General features: G+C 37.1%; 2 protein-coding genes across 3 annotated transcripts in view; one reads left to right on the plus strand and one right to left on the minus strand.

Annotated features, from left to right (window-relative positions):
* Nucleotides 1–15739, minus strand: LOC125268347 (tudor domain-containing 6). The gene is given in 5 exon segments (XM_048190469.1): nt 1–510; nt 622–689; nt 1632–1825; nt 1827–7066; nt 15613–15739. Coding segments are annotated over 4 exon segments (5496 nt in total). The 5' UTR covers nt 7013–7066; nt 15613–15739; the 3' UTR covers nt 1–462.
* The window catches only part of smc6 (structural maintenance of chromosomes 6), a 24696-nt gene continuing 14774 nt past the window's right edge, over nt 15091–25012 (plus strand). Inside the window, exons 1-12 of one of the 2 annotated variants that reach the window (XM_048190470.1) lie at nt 15091–15183; nt 16155–16278; nt 16691–16849; nt 17785–17902; nt 19163–19268; nt 19344–19480; nt 19569–19630; nt 21468–21548; nt 21650–21751; nt 21894–22013; nt 22103–22198; nt 22827–22973. In XM_048190470.1, the coding sequence (XP_048046427.1) occupies nt 16264–16278; nt 16691–16849; nt 17785–17902; nt 19163–19268; nt 19344–19480; nt 19569–19630; nt 21468–21548; nt 21650–21751; nt 21894–22013; nt 22103–22198; nt 22827–22973 (1143 nt within the window). In that variant the 5' untranslated portion in view covers nt 15091–15183; nt 16155–16263. The remainder of the gene's footprint in view (nt 15184–16154; nt 16279–16690; nt 16850–17784; nt 17903–19162; nt 19269–19343; nt 19481–19568; nt 19631–21467; nt 21549–21649; nt 21752–21893; nt 22014–22102; nt 22199–22826; nt 22974–25012) is intronic. The other variant, XM_048190471.1, reaches the window with a different exon arrangement.

The raw sequence follows: 25012 nt of genomic DNA on the forward strand, positions 1-25012 counted from the left end.
CCAACTTTATAAACAGGTTTTATTCCAACAAATCATTCAAACACCTCAAGATAAAGAGAAAAATGAATACAAACTATTTATTTCACAAAAAGGATGGGAAAAGAACTCCCATCACACAATCATGTACCCTATATAAACAACAGACAACTGGGTGAAGGGAGGGCAGGATTGAGGTCCAAAATACTTGTACTTTCGGTACAACTATCAATAAATTCACAAACACTTCTGTAAAAACTAAAACAAAAACAAAAAAGTATGATTATAACCTAACACAATGCAATCAGACAAGCTTCATGCTGCGTTTTAAAATTGCAAGACACATGACAATCCGCATGGCAAATAAAATCTCTAATCTTTCACAGGCTGAGCGGTCCATTTGAAAAATATTTGTTAGTTTTGCATTAATTTTCCCCATGAAAACATGGATTATATCCATCCACAATAAATAGTATAAAATTTTACTTATTTGGAGATACACTTTACAGAGTCACATGAATCTTCAGTGCAAACCTATAAGGTAACAAAAAGAAGTTATTCATTTAAAAAAAGGTTAATGATTTAATAAATAAATAAATAAAAATACAAAAACAAACACACAAAGCAAAAACAAAAAAGGAATACCATGGGTAACTTTTGATTTTCTAAACCAGCTACCCAATCTGAACTTCTGCTTGGTTTCATCGGGATGTCTGTTGAAAAATAAGCAATAAATAAGCACAAGTAAAACATTCAAAATAGGTCTGTGACTAATCATCAACAATTGACAACTACAGGCTGGAATACACTACAAGACTTTTAAAATCTGAACAGATTTTAACACTAGGCATCATTCACTTTCTGACTTTGTAAATGGTTACAGATAATAAAAACAAGGCATCGATCATAAACTGAACAGAGATTTGCACCCCATCAGCCATTCACATCGTTCTCAACACAAGCATGCACATCATATTAAAGACAAATAGGGAAGAAAAAAAAAAAGGTTTTAAAATTAGCTCAATATCAAACATGTATGATATCCTCCAACTGGAAAGAATCAGTCTAAACCAGGGGTGTCCAAAATCAGTCCTGGAGGGCCACTGTCCTGCAGAGTTTAACTCCAACTTGCCTCAACACACCTGCCTGAAAGGTTCCTGTATGCCTAAATACCTTGATTAGCTGGTTCAGGTGTGTTTAATTGGGGTTGGAGCTAAACTCTGCATGACAGTGGCCCTCCAGGAGCAGGATTGGACACCCCTGGTCTAGACCTATAAAAAAATAATAAAGAAAGAAATAATCTGAGACAGTGCCAGTCATACACTACTTTAAGCAAAATCTGTCAAATCAGACTGCCCAAAAACTGCAGACTTTCAGCAACTCCTTCAGACTGTAAATTGTGGCAAAGATATGGGCAAAAGTAGTGTAATTAATTTCAGCCTAAAATTTAAGTACTCATCCAGAGAAATTAGGTGGGTGGGGAGGGAGCATCAGAGAGGATTCTGTACACAAATACTGTAACAAACAAGTGCTAGAAAACAAAACCTGTAAGCTTACAAGTAACCAAAGCCTAAAAATGTTGCCCTTAAAATACATTCTATCCCATTTGAAAAAAATAATCCCATATAGAAATATGTAATCACACATTTACAAACCTTTTTCAGAATCTTCCATATCTTTTCCATTTTCCTCAGTATGCAGCAGCATTGGCTCAGCTGATCCAACAGGAACTCCATCGTCAGATTCCTGACAGACTTCTTGAATTTCTAAAACTGAATTTGTAGGATCATTAGCAATGTCATCAGAATTTGTTGTAGCAGCAATAACATCTCCAAACTGATCATCCACTGTTTTCAGGTACATCATCCAATTCGCCATTTACTTCCAACAGTTTGATTTTATTACCTCCATGTTGTTCAGCACAAGAAGGTTCACTTGTGTGATTTTCCTCTGTTGAGGCTGCAAGGTTCACACTTGTTTTATCCTCTGAAACAGGCTGATCTACAGATGTTGATGCAGTGGATTGTTCAAGGGATTCCATCACCTCCACAGAGTTCTGCTTATGTTGTACAGAATTACTGAAAAACTTTGCCATGAGCTCATTTACGAGACATTGCGGAGACTCAACTGTAACATAATATGGAGGGCTGTTAGGGTCCAGGGTATTGGCAATGCACTGCACAGTTACTTTCAGAGGTTTATCCACTATGAGCTCATAGAAGTTATCAGTAGCTACACTGTCCCACGATCCGGATGACAGATCAAATCCTTCTAACTGACACAGAAAAGCTTGAGGTGGATTTTCCAGCAAGTCACCAGGCAGTGCCTTAACAGAACCTTCACTGGTTTCAGACTCATTTCCAAAGTCAACAAATAGGACAGAAACAGTGTTTGCGCATTTATTAATAACCTGTGCACGATACCACATCTGATCGTCGGAGAAACAAGCCAAGCACGGGCTTCCAGGATCCAAATTATCCAGCAGAATTGGCTCTGTCTCACTAGAGTTGCCATATTCTTGGGCAACATGGGTGATTTGGTCAAGTATTTCAGAGTTTGAAAACTGGCACCAGAAATAATTTGGTCCAACAATGCATGATGCAAAAGCTTCTACCATCTGTCCCAAAGACACAACTGGTTTCTTGAAGAGCAGTTGGAATGTCTCCTTCACAGGTTTGGAAACTGCTAATGATGCATTCAAGTCTAAATTATCCCATTTCTCACTCAACGAATCTGATGAGCTGCCACTGGGAGTCATTTTAACTTCCCAAGTGATGACATCATCTTTGATAAATTTGCAAGAGAGAGTGTTCTCACCAGCATCACCAAATATTTTTTTGAAGAGACATATCTGCTCCTTCATTCCCTGATTCTTGAATCGATCATCTACACTACAGCTGCAGTGAATGCTGAACCTTGGGTATGACAGTAGCCACTCATCAAGTAGACGAATTTCAAAGGGCGATACAGTTGCCTCATTTCCAAAATCTATGAACTCAACCTGAATATTGCCATTTTCAGCTGTGTCCTTCACAACAGCACGATACCAGGAATCATCTTCAGGAAACATGGCCTTCACCAAACTTCCCTGCTGAACACTGAACATATTAATTTCATCTTTCTCAGATGGCTGAGGAGAATTCAATAGCTCACTGAGGGAGAATAATGTATTCTCATCCTCTGCCAGTTGCACAAAAAAATTTGTCAGGCTGTTGATGTGTGAAATATACACTTCAGACACTGTACCAGGTTCTATCACACGAGGAGGTAGATCTCCAATTTGAGGTAAACACTGTGCTGATAGATCAGAAACCATTGTGTTTCCATCTTCTTCAGTAGACGTTAGGTTTGTAATGCTTTGGTCTTGGGTCATGGCTGCAACACATTCTAACTGACATCCTTCATGGCGTTGAACTCTTCCTTCTTGATTTGATTCAGCTTTATCTTTCTGAACATTTTCGGAGCTTGTTAGTCCAAAATTGTCCATACCTGCAGAGGGTTTTGTTTTAGCGGCCACACTTACTTTGCTACAGACTTGAGGTTTGGGGTCACACCAGTAATCTTTCATAAGATCATTAACAATTAGCCCCTTACATTCAACAAGGACACCGTACTGAGGATGCTTTGGAAGGTCAGAGGACATTACCATTTTCTGAATAGTCACTTTTAAAGGTTCATCCACCAGAAGCTCAAAAAATGTATCAGCTGCAGTGTCACTCCAAGTGCCATCAACGGACCCCAAAGCTTCTAACTGACAAAGAAATGCTTGTGGCGGGCTTTCCAGGAGCTTGGTCGGCAGTGACTTAACGAAGTTCAGATCAATTTCAGACTCATTTCCATAATCTATAAAAAGAACTGAGACGGTTTTATCATGTGCATTGATAACCTGTGCACGGTACCATAGCTGGTCAGAAAAGCATGCTATGCACAGTCCTCCTTGCCGTAACTGATCTGGCTGAATTGGTTTTGTTTGAATACAGTTTCCAATTTCTTGTGCAAGCAGGGAGACTTTGTCAAGTTCCTCTGAGTTTTTGAACTGGCACCAGAAGTAATTGGGTCCATCAATAGATGAAGCATATGCTTCTACAACTTGTCCTTGAGTTAAAGCTGGTTCCTTGAATGTTAACGGCTGGGTATCTTCATTGCAGCACATTTGTGATTCAGTCTGAGCACCTGATTTGAGAGCATCATTAAACAAAGGCCCTTCCAATACAACACCTTGGTGTTCTAAACTGACAAGCCAAGTAGATACGTCCTCACGGATAAACTTGCATTGAATTTTCTTCTCACCATTTTCACCTGCTGCCTTTTTGAATGTCATTATCTCTTTCTGGGTCCAATCTCTTTTTCCTCTTCTCCAACCATCCTCAAGCTTGCAATGAATACTGAGCCTGGGGGTGCTAAGGAACTGCTTGCCAAGTTGCTGCACTTTAAGGGGCAGAAGGGTCACTTCATTCCCAAAATCAATAAACTGCACTTGAACCACGCCATCACTCTTGTTTTGAACAACAGCACGATACCAGGCCCCATCAGCAGGATATTCAGCTTTCACCAGGTCACCTGACTGCAACAAGTTTAGTTCAACTTGTTCATCACTTAACTGAGCAGAATTAAGTTTGTCGAGAAGGGAAAATATTTCATCTTCATCACTTGTCAATTGTACAAAGAAACTTGACGGACTATTGCAGTGAGAAACATAGATGTCTGAAACATATCCTGCATCCAAGACTCTTGAGGGAAGATCGGTGAGCTTTGGATAACGACAAGTCACTTGTTGCTTTAAAACATTAGGCCTAGCTCTACTGTGTCCAGTTGTGTGACTAGTAACAGACTGGAAGTTTTGTTCCAATGTACCTTGAACAACTGGTTTCATGACATTCTTAGAAGTTTTCTCATGTGCATGTGATGCAGAGCCTAAATTATGTCTTAACCCACTAGACTCCACTGCTCCGGTTCCTTTGCCAATGTTTCTTTTGGTCTTGTTCCACTGCTCTTTAATTTTTAAGTTGAGGTTTGTTTTCTCATCATACATCTCCACTGATAGTTTGCCCGAGGTATTTTGTTTCACGATGACAGTGAACATGCAGTCTGTAGCATAGTTTTTGAACCAGTCATTAATCTCGCATGGCTCGGGCAATCTTACATTGAAAAGTTCAAACTGAACAGCCTGAATGGGAGTGAATGCAATTGCACTAGACTTCGGAGGAAGTGGTAGAATATCAGATTTATCCAAAACCACCAAGTCACCATAGTCTACAAATAGGACAAGTATTTTTGGATGCGTTGATTCAATTTGTCCTCTGTGCCACTGCCCATCTGCATATTTAGCAAGACACATCATCTTAGGAGAAATTGAAAACTTTGTTTGTAGTCGCTTGCGGCACAGTTGTTGAATACCTTTGGTCATTTTCCTAACCGTATCAGTATTTTGTGCAAAATGGCCATAGAACTGGTTGACACTTTGGACACAGGTTATTCGTACCTTCTCCTTTGCACCCACTTCAATTTTGGGTGGTGAATCAACATATGCACCACTCTGAAGGGTTGGAGCAGCAGCAATATTCGGTGAGTGCCCTAACTCTGTGGGTTGTAGGTTTTCTTTAGTTTTGGAAGGTCTGACTACAGAGACATCTTCAAGAGAATTGGAGCACCTGGTTAAATCGGGTGAACTGAGAGAATGTACAGACACATTTCTGTCATACAAATACTTGCATGTCACTTTGTTTAGAGTCTCAAGAGTTGGGTCACCACAAATCCTCTTAGTCACAGACAAACACTGCTCTCTGTGGCCAAATGTGTTGTTCACATTCACATTGTCATTTCCATAAAGCGTTACATAATAGACACCCTCATTCACACTGTAATGCTCAAATTTTCCAACAAGGATTTGATTGAGTACAACAGACTTAAGATAATCTATCTGATCAGTCCTCCATCCAATCCCTTTGTCAATGACACCATGTAGAGAGCATGCATAGGTGACAACTGGCAATTGGAAGAACCTTGCAGATAAGGGTCTGATATTGCAGAGTTTAACAAAATCTCCAATTCCATAATCAACATGAAAGACCTTGACAACATCAGATATGTTGTTCTGCTGAAGTACAGATCGATACCAGTTGCCATCACTTCCTTTGGTAGCACATGGAGACCCATCAGACAGCGGCACTGGCATCTGAGCAGAGAATGTATCTTCATAGTACTCATGGAGTTGATCACTTAATTTCTTGAGCTCTTGTGAAAAGACATGCAGTTTGCAAAAGACTTTCAACGGATGAACAACTTGTGTTACACTTATAATCTCAATTGTTCCAGGCAACAACTCCGGATACAAGTATTGATGCAACTTGTCAGGGTCGCTGGCTTGCTCCTGCTGACCATTTGTAGTTGCAACATCTGTCTGTATGGAAGGATTTCTTGGCAAATGCAGTGAATGCATTACAAGGCTTTCAAAGTCTTTATGAGGCATCTTTCTAGCAAATCCAAGTTCATACATTTGTTTGGATATGCTTGGAATGTCAAGGAGAATGATTCTTGAAGGCATCATCACATCTTGAACACACCCAGAGATGTTTTTCCCACACAAAGATCTGATGAAATTTGAAGCAGCCTGAGACCATGCACTCTCAAGACATAGAGGTGACACACTGGCCAGTATACAAAGCTCTACTTTGGGAGGCAGACTGCAAAGGTTGCGTGGACATTTTGTCAAAACTTTGCTTGAGGCCCAAAGTAATTTACCGTCATCAATTAGGAACACCTTGTATTCATGTTCAGATTTTGAAAGTATCCTTGCTCTGTACCAAGATCTATCTTCATATATTAAGCATACTTCTCCAGGTTTGCCTTCAAAAGTTTGCTGCTGTTTCCTAAGGACTTCTATGTCTTTTAGTTGTTGATATAATTCAATGGCCTCTTGTCCATGATTTAAATTCCCTCCAAATTCCACAAAGATGGTGTGTGGGTTTAAAGAGACTCTTGCAATATGAACAGTCAAATTGGATCCAACTTCTGGCAAACCAGGAACTGAACACATCTTGGTTGAGAATCTTGCCTTTCCAAATGGTTAAAGAGCAGAAATGGAGGGAATCTGAAGGGGGGAAAAGAGAGTAAATAAGAACTACATACAATGTAGGGCTGCAATGATTATTTAAATGCCTTATTTTGTGTATTTTATTGAAAAAGAATGTTATTCCTGTTATTCCAGAAATCAAATCTGAAGCGGCATAAAACCATGAAAATGTGCATTTACAAAGACTGTTTAATGCTGGTCTGATGTGGCATAAATGCATTTACACAGGAATTGAAATCGCAGGAAGCAATGCTTTTTAAAATTAAACTATTTTAAAATTACAGTTTTAAAGGTGCCCTAGAATTGAAAATTAAATTTACCTCAGCACCATTAAATAATTAGAGTTCTGTCCATGGAAATGACATACAGTGAGTCTTAAACACCATTGTTTCCTCCTTTTTATGTAAATTTGATTTTTGCAAAAGACCTCTGAAGTAGGGATGGGCATTTTTCCAAAATATTGTATTTGAATATTTGGGCTCGTAAAAAAACGAATATTCGAATATTCGTTTATTTAAATTATGTTAAATGAGAAAGATGTTATTTATATTCATCAAGATTTTGTAACCATTTCTAAACAAGCTTACAATTAGGCAATATACCACAATAAGCTTAAATTATATCTTAAAGCTGCTGTCCACAGTTTTTCCTCTTTGTCGCCATCTCTGTTTGAAACATGCAGTCATATGCGGAACAGTTATCTGTACGTGCGTTGTGCCTCGGCACAGCTCGTCAGCGCGGATGAATCTAATGCTTGCTGTCAGTCACCGCACCGGTGTGGATACTGCACTTCAGAATCACAGATTCTACGTCTTTAAAGTATGACCAATATAAGAATTTTCACTGGAAAATATCATCTGAACAAGTAAGTAACATGTCTGCCACTTTTGTTTTGACCAACTGAGGAAAAAAGTATTAGGCCTACAATAAATCGTACTGCCAATGATGATTAAATCTAACGATGGCTTAGCTCTGATCACGCCAAACCGTGCAAATTTCTATTACTGTTATATTGTTCTCAAATTGTTATTGTTAACAACATCAGCACTGCGTGACTGTGTATTTAGTGTGTATTAGCGTTACCTGTAGATTTCAATTTCTGTATTCACTCCACAGTCCAAAGTCTTTTGCTTTTTGTCTACGGCTGAATCTCCAGCTGTCACTGATGATTGTCATTTGGATCTTTCTGAATTACAATCTGCCATCAAAATTATTAGTTTAATTATTTCAGCTGCTGTTAGAAAAGGCTATAAATGTGCCGCTACTGGCAGCTTCCTCGCATGATATAACTGACTAGCCTCTCGACGGGACTCCTTCCTTTGTTTACAGACGTGACGTAATGACGCACAGAGGAACTGCTGCATGCTTGAATTTCCCGCGGAAATCCGCCATGTCACTCTTATTATAAACATTATTACAAGCTTACCGTTGTGAATCGAGACAAGATAATGAGATAGTTTTGAACACTGGCTGGTTATGTACTTGTTCAAAAGTTGATTTTGGATCATTTTTAACCAAAAAAAGTTGCGGACTGCAGCATTAAGGTTTTATTTTAGTTCAAAGCATTAAACAATGTGCAAACAAAAAATATAAATAAAAGCACTTAAGCTCAAACAGCGCGAACGGGAAAAACACTAATAAAGCAGACAGCGCCAGTTTTCGTACAAAACGTACATAATACGCTGGAGTCAGCATATGGTTATGTCCATACTGTTTCATGTTGAGAAAAACAATAATATGCACATGCTCGGGTGAGAAAACGAGCTGCAGACCTTGCAGAGACACAAAAATAATGATAATACATATGCTAAGCTAAGTTTCTAACAGCAGCACTTTGTTTTCTGTTCATAAATATATCTCCCTCGACGAAACTTAAGCATATGTCTCAAAATCATTTTGCTATCAGATAAGTTATCTTCTCGGCTCACTTGGGTTACTGCTGCGCTTACCTGTTGTGAATGCGCTAAGTTAATGGACAGCTGTCTTTCCTCATTTCTCCATTCGACGGGTATTAATTTTATGTGCCTTCTCATTATGGTGGTGATATTATGATAACTCAGTTTCATTAAGTCATTTGCTCAAAAGTAATTCCACCGTGTAAGATCATTTTCATCCAAGTAATTCCAAACTTCGAGGCAGATGACAACATTGTGACGATCAAATAAAATGAACTTGTTAAACACGATCCACAGCGCCACCCGGTGCATTTAGTTATAACTGCGAGTTTTAGTGCTCAGGATTTATCATGGATTCACCGCATTTACGGCCAGGAAAGCAACATAGTAAAATTCGAATAGTATTTTTATTTTTTCAAATATTAATTACAGATCGACACACACAGGGGTGCACACCCCTACTCTGAAGAACAGGCAAATCTCAACATAACACCAACTGTGATGCAACAGTCGGGATCATTAATAGTTAAATTGAATAATAAAAAAAAAAAAATCTATGGGGTATTTTGAGCTGAAACTTCAGACACATTCAAGGGACACCTTAGACTTATATTACAGGGTATCTGCAGATATGAACAAGTTAAATTTAAGACTTTTTAAGACCTTTTTAATACCACCTTACATGAAATTTAAGACCAAACATGCGATGGAAACGCGCGCGCACGCGCACACACATACATATATATATACACACACACGTGTATATTAAATAATTATTGTACATTAATACATATATATTAAATGTATTAATAGAATTGTTATTATTAAAGTACCTGCGAAATGTTTGGAAACAATTATTGATGTTAAAATAAGTCCCTTCTGCTCATCAGGGCTGCATTTATTTGATCAAAAATACAGTAAAAACAGCAACATTGTGAAATATTCTTACAAATAAAAAACGTTTTCTATATTTTATAAAAAAATATTTTATAAAATGTAATTTATTCCTGTGATCATTTTCAACATCATTACTCCAGTCTTCAGTGTCACTTGATCCTTCAGAAATTATTACAATTTGATTTAATAATTTGATTGGCGCTGAATACCAATCACGGCCTCCTAATAATCCCCATCCATTGAATTGGCTCTTTCACTCCCTCTCCTCTCCACCTTCAGCTGGTGTGTGGTGAGCGCACTGGCGCCGTTGTACTGTGGCTGCCGTCGCATCATCCAAGTGGATGCTGCACACTGGTGGTGGATGAGGAGAGACCCCTGATATGATTGTAAAGCGCTTTGGGTGTACAGTAGTACATATGAAAGCGCTATATAAATGCCTCATTCATTCATTCATTCATTCATTTGATGCTCAAGAAACATTTCTGATTATCAATGTTGAAAACAGTTGTGCTGCTTCATATTTTTGTGGAAATGGTGATATTTGTTTGAAAAATAGGAAGTTCAATGAACAGCATTTATTTGAAATTATATTACATGTATTTATCAAATATATTATTTATTAAAGTATTTATTAAATAGAAATATTCTGTAACATTTTAAATGTCTTCACTCACTTTATCACTTTAAAGTATGATGAATTAAAGTATTAATTTTTCTATTTTTTAAATCTTACCACAAATGTTTAAAGGTGCCCTAGAATCAGAATTTGAATTTACCTCGGCATAGTTGAATAACAAGAGTTCAGTACATGGAAAAGACATACATTGAGTTTCAAACCCCATTGTTTCCTCCTTCTTATGTAAATCTCATTTGTTTAAAAGACTTCCGGAAAACACTCGGATCTCAACATAACACCGACTGTTACGTAACAGTCGGGATCATTAATATGTATGACCCCAATATTTGCATAATGCCAGCCCATTCGACGCATTAGACAAGGAAAGGCAGTATTAACGTCTGGATCTGTGCACAGACAAGGTAAGCAAGCAAGAACAACAGCGAAAAATGGCAGATGGAGCAATAATAACTGACATGATCCATGATATCATGATATTTTTAGTGATATTTGTAAATTGTCTTTCTAAATGTTTCATTAGCATGTTGCTAATATACTGTTAAATGAGGTTAAAGTTACCATCATTTCTTACTGTATTCACGGAGATGAGAGTCGTTGCTATTTTCATTTTTAAACACGTGCAGTCTGTATAATGCATAAACAAAACTTCATTCTTTATAAACCTCTCCAACAGTGTGTAATGTTAGCTTTAGCCACAGAGCATAGCCTCAAACTCACACAGAATCAAACGTAACCATCTAAATAAATACTTTACTCACATAATTCGAAGCATGCATGACGAAGATCTTGTAAAGATCCATTTGAGGGTTATATTAGCTGTGTGAACTTTGTTTATGCGATGTAGTCGAGAGCTCGTGGGGCAGAGAGAGCGCATCTCTTAAAGGGGCGGCGCACTGAAAAAAATCAGTGCATAGTTAATGATGCCCCAAAATAGGCAGCTAAAAAAATTAATTTAAAAAAAAAATCTATGGGGTATTTTGAGCTGAAACTTCACAGACACATTCAGGGGACACCTAGGATTTATATTACATCTTGTAAAAAAACAATCTAGGGCACCTTTAAATTGGATTTCCACAACAATTTTAAGCAGCAAAAACTGCATTTTAACCTTAAAGGGCACCTATTATGCCCCTTTTTACAAGATGTAATATTGGCCTTGGGTGTCCCCAGAATGTATTTGTGAAGTTTCAGCACAAAATACCCCACAGTTAATTTATTATAACCATTTGAAAATGTCATTTTTGGGGCCTGTTTTAAAAAGAGCTGTTTTGGTGTGTACCACCTTAAATATAAATGAGCTGCATATCCCCGCCCTGCCTTTGGATGAGGGCGTAACTTGCATACCTATGGCAATAAACAGTTGGTAGAAGCAGAATGGCTGAGAGTGAGAGACCCGCTGTTTTGTATGGCATTCAGCCGTACATGTTTGAACCGGAATCAGACCCAGATGATGAAGAGACTCTGGCAGAAGAAACACAATTGAGAATGGAGCAGGACGTCTCTGAATGGTTATTTGATACATTTATGTACTTACAGAGTTTTAATCGCGTCCCCTTTGCAATTATGGATGTGCAACACACACACACACACACACACACACACACACACTGTGATAACGTTCGCGCATTTTTTTGAAACTACAAACACAAATACTGTGATAACGTTTGCTAAGTAAACATACACAGTTTTTAATACAATATCTTTAAAAAAATATATATATATATACACGTGTGGATACACACTATACAAACAAGGTTTAAATTATATACACAGACATTCTACGACGACGACAACAACTTTAGACGCATTTGTTATTGAACTGGCTGACATCGACTGAAATGACTATTTGCTCAAAAAACATTAAATACACTTACTTCTTCTGTTCGCGATCCAACGTCACCTCCAGTAGGCAACGATCCACACTTGAGGATTAACTTTGAAGCAAGACCTGCTTTGAATTGACCCTCGTTCTCAAAACAGTCAGTCAAAAAATGATTCGCGCAAACATAAACGTTTTGGAATTTTGAGTGGCGCCTTTCCTTCGTAAATAAAATCCATCCACTGCGTTTTCAGTGGCTCTGATGTCGGAAGTAAGTGAAAACTACTATATTCATTATTACATCCCACAACAGAACACTTTCTTAGGAGACATTACCGGCTGTCGTTGAAAATGGAGGATGGTTGACAGATCACCGAGGTCGGGGTCTATGCCAAAACCAGATTGTCAATCAAACCACGTGGGTGGGGCTTAGCGCAATTCTACGTCACAGTGAGAGCAATCTTAGAACAGGGCGTTCTGAGACAGTGCTTATGAATTATTGAGATTGTAAAAAAACCACTGGGTGGATTTTTCTCATTCTAGGGTGGTTTTGCTCACACACTGCCAACACACATTTATGGTCAAACACCATGTAAAAGTGAATTTTGCATAATAGGTGCCCTTTAATAATATAAATAGTGAATGTTTCTTGAGCAGCAAATCAGCATTTCTGAAGAATCATGTGACCCTGAAACTTCTCTTAAACAACAGAATTATAAACGATTTTAATGACTAATATTGCATTCCCAAATGCAAATTTAAACGTCACAAACAAAGTAGCATTTACAGTGAATCGAAAATGAAAACACCACTGCTACAGCAAACATGCAGCACCTTCAGACTATTATTTATATAATTACATCACAGCCGTAGCAAATTATAGGCCTATATTAAATTCCCACCACCATTCATAAAAAGTTACCGAACACATTTCAGCGCTGATTCTACTCGCATTTGGCACGTTGACCCATTTGAACTCTTTTAGGAACCGTTCATATGTCGCGTCTAAAAACGCATGGAAAACGCGTCGGCGCCGCTTTCTCCTTTCCAAAGCGCTCGGGCGCTGCGGTAGCGTCTTCCGTTACTAAGCAACCATGAGCTGCGCTCTCCAGCTCTGGCCCATTCCGTCGGGGACGTATTAGAAAACATTTTTGCGGTAATGCAACGAAAAATATTTAAGACCTATCCAATCTGAATTTAAGACATTTTAAGACTTTTTAAGGCCTTTTATTAGGAAAAATATATTTAAGACTTTTTAAGACTTTTTAAGGACCCGCGGATACCCTGTATTACATCTTGTGAAAAAGGGTTCTATGGCACCTTTAACAAAGTGACTAGGTGACAACAAATGAATGTTAAAAAATGTGTTTGTCATTGATGCACAAGGCTTCTGAAATAAAACTTGTGCATTTTAGACGTAATGAATTGTTTTTGTAAATATGTCTCATACATCACACAGTCTGTATAAGTGTATGATTCAACTTTTCCCCATGGTCTAAAAAACAAAAACAAAACAAAAAAAACAATAAACACAATACATAATGGTATCGGCACCAGAGTTTCGTGATAGTATCGAATCGGGAGATTCAGAGGTGAACTGTAGTGATGGCCGATTACAAAATACTGCTTCATGAAGCTCTGAGAACCATACAAATATACAAACACCTTCAGGAGAACATTAGAATTTAGAAAAAAGACATTTGTATGTACAGTCAAATATCTAAAGGAAATATTAAGAATCATTTAAATACATATGAAGAGAACATAAGAGAGACAAGGGACAAACAGAGAAATTAGGGGATAAGTACCATACATTTTCTGGGGAAACAATACTAAGAAATAGATAATCAGAAAAAAAAAAAGACATGGTCAATACATGAGAAAGCTGATTAAACTTAACCATCAGAACCATTACAAAAGAATATAGTTTTAGGAATCTATCACATTTTGCATTACTAGTTAATCTAAAAGATTTAAGCAGTGAGTCTACCTCAATCAAAAAATGTGAGAGAGTAGGAAGTGAGCTCATAAATTTCTGTTTATGGATGAAAAATTTGGCAAAAAAAAAAAAAAAAAAAATTTGAAAATATATTCTTTAGATTTGTTGGAATAAATAATATCTTTCAAATTAAAATATTTTGTATTAACGGGGGTTTTATTTAAATGGGAGTATAAGTTAGACCAAAACTTTTGAACCAATTCACAAGAATAGTATAAATGTGTCAATACATTCACTCTTCATGACAACTGCCAAAGTCACGTGATTTCAGTAAAGGAGGCTTCATTACGTCATTACTGTTTCGAAACGTTTCAAAACAGTTCTAAGTTTCAATGGTTCACCGGTAGAGGGCGATGATAAAGTGAACCCATGAATCATGCAGATTCACTGAGAACAGTTGAACAAGAGCTTTACCCTATGGTTTTACCTGATCTCTGATAAGTTTTATACATTTGTAGATGTTTTAATTTGACATTAGAATAATTAAAATGAATAATGGTAGTTATTTATCTCTTATTTACCTGTTTAGCTTGAGCCATTGAACAGAGAAACAATTAAGCCCTGAAAGTTGATAAAACACATATTATACAGACATTCTATATTTAATCTTATTAGATGATTAGTTAATTGCATTTGATAGATTTTACTTTTACTAAAACTCTGCAATACATTTGTAAAAAGGTGTTTTTATGCTTGTTTGGACTGAGTTTTGTTGCATTTACACTGTTCTGGCCACTAGGGGTCACCGTGGAGACGGGTGTCAAATTGTTTCGAAGCCTCGACACATTAGCTTCAACTCCTTCAGTGTTTCGCGAAGCGTCGATCTGCCCATCACAAGTGAACCGTCCCAACTTCAAAACGCGGGCAAAATTCAATGGCATTATAAAGGTGGGAAGAGCCAGAATATTACTTAATATAACTCTGACTGAACGCACTTCAAAACAGTGAAACGCACTGAAAAAAGCTTATTTTTGAAGGCCGTCTTTGAGATGGTGTCATAAAGTACGAGGTTGGTGGTAGTTGTGTGTAAATGTACATTTTTGACCAACGTTTTCCACTTTTAATATCATTTCCATCGGGAAATTAGTAGTACTAATTAAATATTCGCTCAGTTGTCAAAGCTCTCGTTATTTTTGCTAGATCTGTTACGCGGCCTAAGTATGTCCGAAATCAGTTTCGTAAGATAATTACCTTCATGCGCAGATGCTGCCTGCAATCGTTCTTTCAAGCCGATTATTTTGAATATAAAACCCGTTTTAATTGGTTGCGTTTACTGCGTACTTGTTACAAACGATGAATTTGTCTATAAAAACTTACCAAACGTGAATTTCTCCCCATCATATACATGAATGCCACGACTGACTGATTTTACTGCACTGAGAACAAACGCGATTAAAAAAAACGCCACTGGATGTTTTAACCAATCAATCATGTCTACGTCATATAAGAGTGCGTGTCACGTGAAAAACGCGTGATTTGAAAATAACTGTAAGTTTTCTGTCATAAATTATGTTCTAAACGATAACTTTTAATATGATCTGGTTTAAATACTATTTAATCGGCCTCAATATGTACTAATTAAAATATACAAATACTAAATTAGCATTGTGACTGTCTTTTCCGCAACAATACCAGTTACTACAGTTAAAAAAAAATCTTAAAAAAAACTACAATACAATAGCCACCGTTATGACAAAATAAATAAATAATTATCATCATAAAAAGACTATTAACACTGTAGGAAATCAATGAATTAATAATAGTAAAATTATATATTAGGAAAGAAAATAATGTGGTAATTTGCTATCAGTGATATTCTACAAAATAAGTAATAGACATATTTATTTTGCTTTAATAAGCAATCGTGGGCTGAAGTTTTGCCGTTATATTTTCTGAGGGTGGAGTTTGTTGTAGCTGCGCGCTGTCTATCAACCAGGAAGTCCTCAATAAGACATATTCACTTTCCAGATGCAGAGGAATGGAGTAAGTACAAATATATTCATCATTAATTTAATGCTGTTTATGCGCTATTACATTGCGTATCCTTTCCGAAAGCGATTCTGATGTACTTTTCCACTGGCGTTTCACCTGTTCATCTATGTCAGTTGAGTTATGTCGCGGTAGTTGTTGACATGTTCGCAAGTGCATCTGTTGTTCCTCTTTGTGTTGCAGCATCTGTTGTTATTAATGCATTTCAGTCATTTTAAAATCGTTTCTGACATCAAATATGAACTTCCTTGCTTTTAATATGTTGCATAAAGCTGTGCAGATAATGAATAATTTAAGTGGAGAAACACTTATATTTGACAGCACATTAGGAATGCTTCCAGATGCATGCTGACATCTGTAATGTATTTCTGTAAAATAGCACATAATAGTATGTCCTTTCTTCTAGGTTGGGCATCTTTCTGCCATGAATAAGAGGAAGTCTTGTGCCTACAATGTTGTAAAACCCTCCAAGACTCCTAGGACAGATGGTAAAACACATGTACAGGATGAGGAGGAGGTTGATGAGGAAGATGGACTCCAGCAAGATCACTCACTCTCTGCTTCGGTCAGTTTAATGATTTTCTGAGCAGAACCTGACAGTGACATTGGTGCATTCATAATGAACAATACTGTGACAGTTCTGGTACAAATAACATTTAACCAGAGGTGTAAAGACCTGAAAACCATACTTGAGTAAAAGTACAGATACCTTACAGTAAAAATGACTCCATTACAAGACATCCGTTCCAATATGACTTGAGTAAAAGTCAAAGTATGTGATTTTAAGAGTACTTAAGTATTATATAAGCTCAATCCTTAACACTTAGAGAGTGAAAAACAAGAAACTGATTATTTGTGAGTAGAGCAATCACATGTTGTTCTAAGATCAAAATAAAACTGAACACCTCAAAACTGCAATAAATCAAGGTTGACAGACTCTCAAACGTCTCAGTTGAGCTCAAGTTCTTAAAAAGGGCTTAAGTAAACCAATATCCTTCAGAAAGGTCCCTTTTTATTATATTAGATAAATAAAATAATGTTGAGTAAAATTAAATAGTCAAAGCTTGCTTTCACTGGAACTGGTTTCGGCTTCATTACCAGAAGTAGTCATGTCCTCATCTAATATAAAAAAACACCAGTGATTCACAACTACCTGCTAATGCACTTGCATTCTTGTTGACAAATTTGGGTAGGGGCAAAAACGCAAAAGATATAGTACCTTCACTGCCCTGTAGATGGTGATATCTCTTCTTTTGTACCAGCAATAAAATGCTGCAGAAAAAATTATGTGCAGTGCAATATGTAATGATCAATTGCATTATTCATCACAAATGTATTGGAGTAAAGAGTACTTATTCAAAAATGTAGTCAAGTAAAGATTGAAAGTTGCTAATATCTTTGATACTCAGTAAAACTACAAAATAGCCAAAGTTAAATACAGTAACTGATTACATTTACTCAAATACTTTACACCACTGCATTTTTTTTGTGCTGTTTCAGGGTGCCGGAGATATTGGTGTGATAGAAAGTATCACTTTAAGGAACTTTATGAGCCACCATTTGCTTGGACCTTTCAAATTTGGACCAAATGTCAACTTCATTGTTGGGAACAATGGGAGTAAGATCCATCAGAATTTTTTGAATTCAAATTTATAAAATATTCATGATTTGAATGTGCACTACCAGTCAAAGATTTGGAGAAACCTGAAAGCATTTAAAATAAATTGTGTCTATATATGAGATTCCTTACAAATCTTTTTTTTTAATGGCTGTTATTGAAGCAGATAGTGAAGGAAAAGCTTACATTTGTTTTATTTCATATTTATGATGACTTGACCTAACTGTTATTTTAAAATGTGCAAAATACTTACAATAAATGATGGGTAGATGTGTCCAGACTTTTTACTGACAGTGTACAAATAAGTGGTTCTCAACCTTTTTGACTCCAAGTCCCCACTTTGTCCAAGAAAATATTTTAAGTTGATATGTACCTCAGTTTAATGTTTTGCATATTTATTTTGTTTAGTTTTTTTTAGCATTTTAATTAAGATTGTTATATAACTAAATTAAAATAATTTAAAAGGGTTAGTTCACCCAAAAATGAAAATTATGTCATTTATTACTCACCCTCATGTCGTTGTACACCTGCAAGATCTTCGTTCATCTTCAGAACACAAATTAAGATATTTTATAAATCCGAATGCTCAGTGAGGCATTGCCAGCAAGATCAATTCCTTTTTCAGTGCCCAGAAAGCTACTAAAGACATATTTAAAACAGTTCATGTGACTACAGTGTTTCAACGTTATTCGCTTTATTCAACAATATCTAGTGATGGGCATTTCAAAACACTGCTTCATGAAGCTTCGAAGCTTTACGAATCTTTTATTTCAAATCAGCGGTTCAGAGCACGTATCAAACTACCAAAGTCATGTAAACTATTGAAATTTCGAAACACATATGACGTAACGAAGCCTCGTTTACTGAAATCACGTGATTTTGGAGCTCCAAATCACTGATTCGAAACAAAAGATTTGTAAAGCTTCGAAGCTTCATGAAGCAGTGTTTTGAAATCGCCCATCACTAGATATTGTTAAATAAAGTCGCTATTTTGTTTTTATTTATTTATTTTTTTGGTGCACAAAAAGTATTCTCGTCGCTTTATAATATTAATTTTTCATCAAAAATGAATAAATAAAATGTGTTCCGAAGATGAACAAAGGTCTTACTTAAGACTATTTTTTAAGAGTGAACGCTGTCCCCCCACCCCTAGTTGAGAACCACTGGTATAAATGTCTCAAAAACATGAAAGTATTAATTGTGTTGTTACTCAAAAAACACTCTTTCCTCAATGTATGTATTTTGTGATGCCACTCTAAGCTGGGAAAAGTGCCATTCTGACAGCACTTATAGTGGGTCTTGGTGGAAAAGCAACCACAACCAATAGAGGAACATCTTTGAAGGGCTTTGTGAAATATGGAGAGAGGTTAGTATATTTTAGAAGGAAAGATGCAATAATATATCTTCATCATTTTGTAAGCATTGATCCTTTTGTTTACAGTTCTGCAGACATTAAAGTGAAATTAAAAAACAGAGGAAATGACCCTTATAAAGGTGACATTTATGGAGACAGTATCTGCATTGAGCATCGGATCTCAAGTGATGGTTGCAGGACTTGTAAAATCAAGAATAAAATGGGTAATAGCATGTCTTCTGTCTACAGATAATATCAGAAACAGGACTTCCTGTCTGTTCACACATACATTGAGATTTGCTCTATTTTTAGGGCATGTCATTTCCACAAAGAAGGAGGAGTTAACTGCTATACTGGACCATTTTGGCATCCAGGTACGTTTTGTGCAAAAATTAGCTCACATATAGTGCAAGTTTTTTTTAAAAGATTTCATGTTCACCTATTTTTAAGTAATTATTTTTTGGTGACATTTTGGCATGGGTCAGCACCAGTCAATGTAGTTAAAAAACTAGTTATATTAATCAGTTTGTTGTTTAAAGGTGGGGTAAGCGATATTTCAAAAACGCTGTTGGACATGGTTTATATTTGAAATAAACCCAAACAAACACACCCATTTCTCTAACTAGTCTGTGTCGAACCCTGCTCGCCGGCTTGCCAGGCGAGTGCACTAACAATGACACTAAACACTGCATTCTCTAACGGTCGTCAGTGCGCCTCTTGAGATAGGTTTACCTGCACAACTCTCACTAGCTGGCCTCTGGCAATGCGAGAGTGGATGTCTGTTTATCACAGCAGATGTGCAACAAAATAATGCTTCATGAAAAATAAAGTGCAGATGATGAACGAACGACAAGGAAGCACAAAAAAAATGAACGTACAGTACAAAAGAGTAAATACAAACAAGACTTTATTGTTAGTCGCCAACAGCACAGCAGCTCCAGACAATCAATGACACTCAAACCCAGTGTTACTCACAAGTGAAGCGGAATCAAAGCAGCCTCCGCTTCTGTTTTCAGGCCTTCCTGCTTAGCTCCCTCCAGAGCTAAAAAGCCTTGTCTAATATTAACGTGGATCCTAAAGCTCTTGCCCAGTCATATACCTTCATTCCAGTGATATTCTTCTGAGCTTTTCTCTTTTGTATTGTGTCTCATTTCTCTTTCTGCAGTCTTTCTTCAAATCTCCCTCCTGTTCATTCTCTCTCCTCAACTATCATACGCCCACTAATGCTGATTGGCTACACGTTTTTGTTGTTGTTTGTTGGTGTGTCGGTCCAACTAACTTCCAAACAGCGTTTTTGAAATATCGCTTACCCCACCTTTAAAGAGGACCTATAATGCCCCTTTTCACAAGATGTAATATAAGTCTCTGGTGTCCCCAAAAAGTGTCTGTGAAGTTTCAGCTCAAAATAGCTCACAGATTTTTTATTATAGCTTGTCAAAATTGCCCCTATTTGGGAGTGAGCAAAAACACGCCGTTTTTGTGTGTCCCTTTAAATGCAAATGAGCTGCTGCTCCCGGCCCCCTTTCCATAAGAGGGCGGGGCTTTAACAGCTCGCGCTTCAGTTGCTCAAATTTGCACATCAACAAAGCTGAAGAATCTCACGCAGCCAAAAAAGCCTTACATTGTTCAAACTGGAGTCGGACACTGACGGAGAGACTCAGGAAGAAGTTACAACTTTTAGAATGAATCTGGATGTTTCTGAATGGTTAGTGGATAAATTTATGTAGTTACTGTGGAGTTGATTCAACTCATTAACTAGCATGTGCCGTCATGTTAATCTTTTGTGCAAATCCAGCATTGAATTGACCCTCGTTTGTGAAGCAGTCCGGCGTAAAATGACAGCATGATAACAACACAATACTACAACAACTCTTCCTCTTCTCTAAAGCAGCTCAACATGGCCTCGCTCCCTTTGTTGTGTGTTCCCGGGGGCAGGGTTTATGTAAATTTTGGGGTTTGGGAAGAAGCTCGTTGTAGTCCCTACCAGCCGTTTGTTGTAGTCCTCAAAAATGATTTATGTAGAAGGAAATATCTCCCTTTACATTGAACTTTGAGCGTTGTAACTATGCAGATGTTGTTTATGCTGAAGCAGCAACATTACACATTAACTAAAGTTTACAAAAAAGAGATATGTCAATCCAGGACCCCTTTACAGAGAGCACACATCTGTAATAGATTTATTTCTGTTTCTGGATTAATTTCATATTACAGGTTGACAATCCTGTGTCAGTCCTTAATCAAGAAATGAGCAAACAGTTCCTGCATTCAAAAAGTGAAGCAGACAAGTACAAGGTGATTTATTTTTCATATATTTCACCAGTAGTTAAAGCAGTGATATACGGCTAACTACGTTCACTCTATTAACATCTATTTAACATCTTTTTTCCCTTAAGTTTTTCATGAAAGCAACTCTTCTGGAGCAAATGAAAAGAGACTACATTCACATCAAGCAGACTAAAGCCTTGACACGTGACCAGGTGGAAAGACAAGAGGAGGTGAGGCTTTACACATACTTTTTTATTCATTAGTCAAGTATCACTATTAGTGTTTCTCACACTTATCCTCCCACAATGCATGTTTTGCACTGACAGTCACTACTGTGGTAACATCACACATTGGTCATCTCTTTATTTTTAGTGTCTCAAAGATCTCAGGCAGTTGTTCTTGCAAAAGAAAGAAAGATATGAACGCCTGTCGTCGCTCGATGATATGAGACAGACTCTGGAGGACCTGAAAAAGAAGATGGCGTGGTGTTTGGTGCGTTATTTTAGTGTGTCTTACAGAAGTGTGAAAAGTTGCTTGTGTTAGAGAGTCTCTGTTAAACAGTGTCTCTTTGTTGGTTATAGGTGAGAGAGAAGGAGAGGCAAGTTGAACAACTGAAGGAACAAATTGAAAAAGAAGAGTCTGATTGTAAAAATGAAGAAAAACTGCAGCTCTGTCAGGTTTGTGTGATCAGTTGTATTGATTTGGATTTTTAATAACTAAAGAACTGTCTCTAATAAAAGGTTTGTTAATTTATGGTTGTTACAATTTGTACAACAACACACACACACACACACACACACACACACACACACAGAGACACACTACCCTTCAAAAGTTTGGGGTCATTAGTTTTTTAGTACCTTTATTCAGCAAGGATGCATTAAATTAATCAAAAGTGACAGTAAAAACATATATAATGTTACAAAATATTTCTATTTCAAATATATTTCTATTGATCAAGAAAAAAAATCTGTCATGGTTTCCTCAAAGATATGAATCAGCACATCTGATTTCACCATTGATAATATTTTTAAGAAATGTTTGTTGAGCAGCAAATAAGCATATTAAAATGATTTCTGAAGGATCATGTGACACTGAAGACTGGAGTAAAGATGCTGAAAATTCAAGCATCACAGTTTTTAAATTGTAATAATATCATCATGGTTTTTTTTGTACACACACAAATGCAGTCTTGGTGATCATAAAAGACTTCTTTCAGAAATATTAACAAATCTTACCAACCCCAAACATTTGTAGTCATTTGAAAAAAGAAAAAATAATGGTAAAAGTCTTATTGCTTTTAAGAACAAAGTTTCCGCTGCTGAGAAGAGAGCACAGGACATCCAGATGAAGCTTTGCATGCTTAGAGAAGAGCAGGAACGTTTGGCAGAGGAGAGCCGTAAAATGAAGGAGGAAATTAAAGACAAAACAAAAGCACAGAAAAATCAGGAGGTGAGATGTCTTAATTTTCTATTTCTGTTAGTTATTGCTGCTTCCAATAGCCAGAAATTGAGTTTTTGAAAAGAAAAGCCTGTTAGTAGTATTTTGTTATTCTTAAAGGAATATTTCACCCCAAAATTAAAATTCTCCCTTTTGGCATTTTTCTGTGGAACATAAAAGGAGATGTTTTGAAGAGCACCTGTGCTTTTCTTTCCCATGCAGTGAAAGCATAAAGTGACAAGGGGCTGTCAAGCTACATAAAGGACAAAAAATCTGAGGTTCATATTACTTTTCAGTGAATAATAACTTCATTAGGGGTCATGACATGAGAAATCAAATTTGCCTTAATCTTTTGACATTTAAAGGGATAGTTCACCCAAAAATGAAAATTTGATGTTTATCTGCTTACCCCCAGGGCATCCAAGATGTAGGTGACTTTGTTTTTTCAGTAGAACACAAATGATGATTTTTAACTCCAGTCGTTGCAGTCTGTCAGTCTTATAATGCACGTCAATGGGAACTTCGTCTATAAGAGTAAAAAAAAAACATGCACAGACAAATCCAAATTAAACCCTGCGGCTCGTGACGACACATTGATGTCCTAAGACACGAAACGATCGGTTTGTGCGAGAAACCGAACAGTATTTATATCATTTTTTACCTCTAATACACCACTATGTCCAACTGCCTTGAGCGCGCGCACAGCATCCGGTGCGTGTGGTGTGTACACGCTCTGCCGTAATTTAAACATGGTGCCTGTAGTACACAGTTGTTATACAAATGGAAGTAAACCACTTAAAAACATGGTTTTATTATATCAAAACTTCATTTTATTTTGTTACTTTTCGTAAGGGCAGCTTTACAAATAAAAAGGACACATACAAAGATCTTGTTCACATACCTCAGTTGGATGTGAAAAAACCATAGGCACAGCTGATGGTTTAAGTTGTATGTGATCCTCTCCTGGGAATGTAAAACCATCAGGGGAAAAATGATCACTGCAGACCCTCAACAACTCTAGTACGTTAATGGTTGTGTTGATATCCAGCCGAAGAGCAATCAACCATAACTTCAGGCGAGCAGGCTCAAAATTTGGGAATACGTGGAAAGTCACCACTCCCGAATGAGTTCTCGCGAGAGAACGTAATCTTTTAGTTTTAAGTCGGTTTGAACAATCTGAATAAGCGCAAGTAAGTACCATTTTGATTAGCCGTCGTATCTACAATGTTTGTGCACTGTGTAAACAATGAGTGACGTATACGCACTCATTGTTTACACAGGTGCTTGTGTAAACTATGCCAGAGCGTGTACACACCTCGCGCACCGGATGCCGTGCACACGCTCAAGGCAGTTGGACATAGTGGTGTATTAGAGGTAAAAATTATATAAATACTGTTCGGTTTTTCGCACATACTGATTGTTTTGTGTCTTAGGACATCAATGTGTCGTCACGAGCCGCAGGGTTTAATTTGGATTTGTCTGTGCGTGTTTTTTTGACTCTCATAGATTTTGTTACCACTGACATGCATTATATGACTGACAGACTACAACAGTTGGAGTTAAAAATCATCATTTGTGTTCTACTGAAGAAATAAAGTCACCTACATCTTGGATGCCATGGGGGTAAGCAGATAAACATCAAATTTTCATTTTTGGGTGAACTATCCCTTTAAGAGCTCTTTGACAAAGAGGTATTTTGACATTTAAGTGGTCTGTTTAAACACCCTGCATTGCTTAAAACATCCTCCTCATTATAAACAAAACATTTATTTAATTACTGTAAGCTCCAAAAACAACTCCTTGGATTTTGTGGAATTTGTGACATCACACAAGCAAATAGTTTGCATACAACCGCCTCCAGAGCAAGACATTGATGAATCATTATACATCATCGCACCATAGGCCCCGCCTACTGGAATTCAGTCGCATAACTGCTGACATTAGCCTTGTGTCTGACAGTTGCGTCATGTCAAATGCAAATAGAACCCATTATAATCACTGACGCTTTCTACACTGGATGTGTTCAGTTTCTGTCATACTCCACACACTTG

Source organism: Megalobrama amblycephala, linkage group LG5 (genome assembly GCF_018812025.1).
Source record: "Megalobrama amblycephala isolate DHTTF-2021 linkage group LG5, ASM1881202v1, whole genome shotgun sequence".
Lineage (NCBI taxonomy): Eukaryota > Metazoa > Chordata > Actinopteri > Cypriniformes > Xenocyprididae > Megalobrama > Megalobrama amblycephala.